The sequence below is a fragment of the Rhagoletis pomonella genome, unplaced genomic scaffold (genome assembly GCF_013731165.1).
Source record: "Rhagoletis pomonella isolate Grant_MI unplaced genomic scaffold, Rhpom_1.0 Rhpom_scaffold_04001, whole genome shotgun sequence".
NCBI classification, from domain to species: Eukaryota; Metazoa; Arthropoda; class Insecta; order Diptera; family Tephritidae; genus Rhagoletis; species Rhagoletis pomonella.
Genome location: NW_023462552.1, coordinates 11,736 through 16,859, shown reverse-complemented (window position 1 = coordinate 16,859; position 5,124 = coordinate 11,736). Strand labels below are relative to the sequence as shown.

The 5,124-nt window shown below is 40.3% G+C and overlaps 1 protein-coding gene across 1 annotated transcript; it reads left to right on the top strand.

Moving 5' to 3' along the window:
• Nucleotides 1-2,683: 2,683 nt before the first annotated feature.
• LOC118754488 (actin-histidine N-methyltransferase-like) lies at nucleotides 2,684-5,096 on the top strand. The gene is made up of 2 exons (XM_036489361.1): nucleotides 2,684-2,996; nucleotides 4,367-5,096. Exons 1-2 carry the CDS (start codon nucleotides 2,728-2,730, stop codon nucleotides 4,857-4,859), a joined length of 762 nt encoding a protein of 253 aa, XP_036345254.1. The 5' UTR covers nucleotides 2,684-2,727; the 3' UTR covers nucleotides 4,860-5,096.
• The last annotated feature ends 28 nt before the right edge of the window (nucleotides 5,097-5,124 follow it).

Genomic DNA, 5,124 nt, shown 5'->3' with positions numbered 1-5,124 from the left:
GAAATTGACAGCAAATAAAAAATCATTTTCCATTTAAATTGGTGGTGAAACCGGCTGTTAGTCTCTCGTTTGTACAGCCCGCGACAAAACGATAGCACATCAACATTTTGAACGGTTTTGACAAGTACCCTATAAATGCAAGTTTCAGACTTTGTACCAAACTTATACAAATTTCGCAAACTTTTCATCCCAACTCCAAGCATTTTAATTTTAATTTCTAAAGTATTTTTGGTATGCAGTTTTGTAGCATTTTAAATTCTAGTACAATGAAGAGGAAGTTTGACGTTGTGATTCGCGTTGACTTTTGATATTTTTTTTGCTGGCGGTATCACGCATTTTCTTCCATATAAAGTAAATTTTTATATGAAGAAAAGTGCATAAGACCGTCCGAAAAAAAATTATAAAAAATCAACGCGATTTCTTAGCAGCTTTCAATTTATAATAAGCTATAAAAGTACATACCAAACATTTATTTAAAAATAAATAACAGAAAGAGCGAAAGAGACAGAAAGAGCGAAATAGAAAAAAGAGCGAAAGAGACAGAAAGAGCGAAATAGACAAAAAGAGCGAAAGAGACAGAAAGAGAGAGAGAGAGATAGAGAGATAGAGAGAAGAGACACAGAGGGGGAGAGAGGAGAGGGAATAATGAGGAAGAAATTTCTCTCAAACGTCGAGGTGTCATTTGCGCAGACATGCCATTAAGAAGCTGTTTGCCAATAAAATCCTATCGCGGTTACGAAGATGCTCAAAATTTTTGTTCAACCGTTAGATAAGTGGCATTTTGTCACTTGATCATGCTATTCCATAGGCAGGATTATAAGGATATTCTAGCACGGAATTTAATATATGGACTTGACCGTACATTTTCTTGGCTAATATTTCATGCTGTTACAATCCAATTGCTTTCACATTTCTTATATTCGAAATCCACTTAAAAATAAAGTATTCATGATGTCCTTCACGAAAAATTGGCACATTTCCGCAATACCAAATTTTCCAACTCAACTGCCGTAAATTATAATCAGTGCATTTACCGTCACATGGCATATATGCTATCACAATGCCAAAAAGTATGCTTCACAAATTTGCTGTCACATATAAATTCAAATTGTTTTCAATTCCGCGGCCACGCGCCTTTCAGCGTTTCCACAAATCATCGCGGTGCTAATGTAAAAAAAAGAGAATTTGCCATCACAGAAAATAAAACAAAAAAAAGTGGCAAAAAACTCGCCTGACAGTTTTATGCTGCACGTTTACTACCTAAAAGTATGCCTTTCAAAAGTGTTTTCTTACGCCGCTCGGCAATAAAATACTGCTACATATTTTTTTTTGTGTATGTTCGTATGTATAAGTGTTCCGAATGTGAGTGTGTCTGTGTGCGGAAGTAAAACTACACTTTCGCATCATAAATCAGGCAGTAAGAAGTGAGTGAAAATTTTCTTTCTCAAGTTTAAAAAGAAAAAATGCGGGAAAACAAAAGCAAAGAGAAAAGAAAGAAAGCAAAATGTGGTTGGGGCAGTTAAAAGCAAAAATCAGGAAAGATAAGGCAGGAACAGCCATTTTGTGCAACAATAAAACGCTTACACACGCGCCAAGCCGTGCCTTAAGGTATGCATTGTGTGCTCAAAGTAAACAGAATTAAGCGGAGAAGTGCCGAAGCGCGTGCCGTTTGCGCCCGCAAGTAGAGCCGAGCAAACAGTCTGCCGGCATTTTCAATGCCATAAATCAATGTGGCTGAGTTGAGGCAAGCCATGCGAGAAGAAACCCAAAAGAAAAGGACTAGACAAAGACGCAGATGATGAAGTAGTAGATGAGTGAAACTTTCTTTTGTGCGTATTGCGTTCAGTCCAGGCATGTCGTGCGCGCAAAAATTTAAAAAGGAGCGTCCGTGTGCCGCCGTTGCTGACTTTCAGCCTGCTTGTATGCGCGCCACCGCATTTGTTTACTACCGACCTCGCTGTCCTTCCCTGCCTTTCATTTAAAGTTTCTCCGGAATTGTGCCCGATGTTTTTTTTTTTGGTTTGAGGCTTTTCTTTACATTTTAATTGAAAAATTCATGCGCCATTTAATTAATTTAATCGCGGAAATTATGTACAGTGTTGCCTACTTTTAGGCGCCCAGCAGCATAGACTTTCAGTCTACAGACAAGTGAACTGCTTTTAATGAGGCTTTTATATACGTTTAACGTTTACTTTGAAAGAAATATTTATTCACTTTATCTCTCGCATTCTCTTTGTCGCTTTGGCGGCGCTCCTGTTTCCGTTGCTTTGTGGCTTTAGCCGCCGAACTTGCGGCTGACCCAGTTTTGTAGGCAGCGCTGCTTGCGGCCACTAAGGGTAGTCGAAGACACAGTTAAGTGAAAGTGGCAAACGGCAGAGCTTTTGTAGTTAATGGAAGAAGGTGTTTACTGTGGATTTACACTCAAATGGTCAGCCAGCAGACAAGTTAACAAAAAAAAAAATACTGAAAAAACGCGCGTGAGAAAGGTAAAATAAAATACCGTTGTCAGTCAACTTTGCTTTCTACTTAGCCGCATATTTTTGCGGTTTGTTTGCAGGGATTTATACGATAAGCGCTTGTCGGCACTTAGTAAACTCAAAGGACTGCAAAAGGGTTAGCTTTTAAGCAACACTCCTTTGCCTAGACACCCTAATAAATCACCTTAACTTACTTTCATTTTTTTTCCTTTTTTTTGTCATCCCTTTCAGCTGGGCTGTCTCCACTGTCATGACGCGCGAGAATATGATTCCACGCTCTCGTCCACTTAATGCTGCCACCGCCAATGGCGACGATACTAGTCAAGACCAACCTGATAACATTGCTGCGCTCATACCCTTTTGGGATATGGCAAATCATCGTCAAGGACGTGTAACTTCGTTCTTCAATGTTGGCACACAGGAGATGGAGAGTGCCGCTCAGTCGGATTTCAAAGCTGGCGAGCAAATATTTATACACTACGGTGATCGTGCCAATGCTGATCTGATGATTCATAACGGGTAAGTGGAGTGAAATTGTATTTCTTTATACTCAATACTTGCACCTAATCCACATCGCCTCCAATTACGATCATTCACCTAATACATATTTAACCTAAAAGCGCTCTCAGCTGTACAAATTGAATGTAGAGAAAGTAGTAAATGGTACACGGAACGCTGATCTAACTGTTCGAAAGCTTTATGGAAACTTTTACCTCCTTAAAACTCTATTAATTTAGGCTGAAAGAACTGAGAGAAAAAATGATCAGCGTTTTTCTTGAGTTCACGTTTTTTTTGTTCCGAAAAAACTGGGCAAGATGCCTCGTAACTAACTGCGAATACGTGTATGAGTAGGTGTATTGAAAACACAGGCAATTACAGTTAGAACCACAATGAGACCTTCAGGTATGCAATAGAAAACAAATTTAGTACTCCACCTAGTTGGAAAAGATATTCTTGAACAGAAAAGGTTTTGAAAAGGAATGTGATAAGGCAGTACGGTACAAAAAATACATAAATACATAATAGTAGTAACACCCTAAGCCAAGACAGAGGTCGGGAAAATGCCACGATAACTGGACGTTGGCCCATTGGCGAATAAAAAAGAAAATTATTGAGGTCCGCCTTGAAACTCGATGTGATTGTTGATCTCAGAATTTATTGACATAAAAGTGTAATTAGATTTTGTGAGATAAATTTTCCATGCTAGAAATACACTCGAAGAACTGCCATTGCCTGTCAAAAGGCGAAAAAATTTTCTTGTTTGAAGTTGCCTATCGAGGTCGGTGGTGGACCTTTGGGCTACCGTGCATTAGATAATAAAAACCCAATTCTAGCATAACGAACGCTTGAGATCTTAAAGAAACCCCTGCATGGGGTAAACCACTGGAGAGAAATCGCCACTAAATCTCCACAGTGTACTATTTATATAGCTCTCAAAATCGGCGAAGGCCATGTCAATAACCGTAGTATAGTATTCAATGCAAAAATCTACTTCACCAATTTGTGGATTTTTTAACCGTCCACAGAGTGGCAGTCTAAGAGGGGATTCGAGCATCGTTTTCACAGTAGTTCATACTGTTCTTTCTGTGGTTTGACGAACGTTATACTCGGTGAATGCGGAAAGTTTATTGGAAGCCACAATTTTGATCGCCATTTCCCACTAATCCAAGCGATATAAAGCGTCCAATTTGTGGATATTTGCGAAAACTCCCCTCGCTCTTATTTCGTCCCAACTTCATTGTACACGCAGAGCTTTTGGTTGCGCATCTTCCCACTACTTCATTGCACCAAAATCATCAGCTTAACTTAGCAATTTTTTTTATAAACAACACCACTCTTTCTCTATATCTTTATTTCTCCCTCTCTCCGCCACACACACCAACACACAGCTTTATCAACCCCACCAATCCGAAGGATTATATCTGCATCAAACTCGGTCTGGGCACTTCGGATCCGCTCTTCGAGCAACGCGCCAAACTACTTCTGCTCATGCAGATAACAAAGAATACCGACTTGAAAGTATTGCCTCCGCCCACCTACATATCACCTCAGTTGCTGGCATTCGTGCGCGTTTTCAACATGAACGCACAGCAGCTGGAACACTGGATTACCTCCGAACGTGCCATGGATCTGTTGCATATCGACTGCGCGCTCGAGACAACGCTCGAATCGAAGACATGGCAGTACTTGCAGACACGTCTAATGCTGTTGCTGCGCGTCTTTCCCACCACGCTGGAGGCGGACGAGGAGCAGCTGGCTGCATACAAGAAAGGCGAGTTGTATTTCTGCTACGTGGAGGCGATGGTGCTGGAGTATCGCGTGTTGGAGAAGCGTATACTAGCAGCGGCGCTCGAATATGCTCGTCAGCGTGTCAAAGCTTAGGCGATGGCACGTTGCGAGGAAGGAAAGGAGAGGAGAGGCGTCGATGACAAAGCGATAAGGAGGCAAACGCGGAAATAACAGCATGCTTTTGAATGTGTGGAACAAATGGAATTTGTGCAAACTAGCCGTGGCCATTGAAACTTATAATGCTCAGCAATACAAACAACAATTATGTTTAAGTTTTTTTTTCTGAAAATTAAATTGTTTCAATTTAGTTTTTTTTTTTTTAAATAAGCTCCTTTAACATACTATGACATGTTTTAGC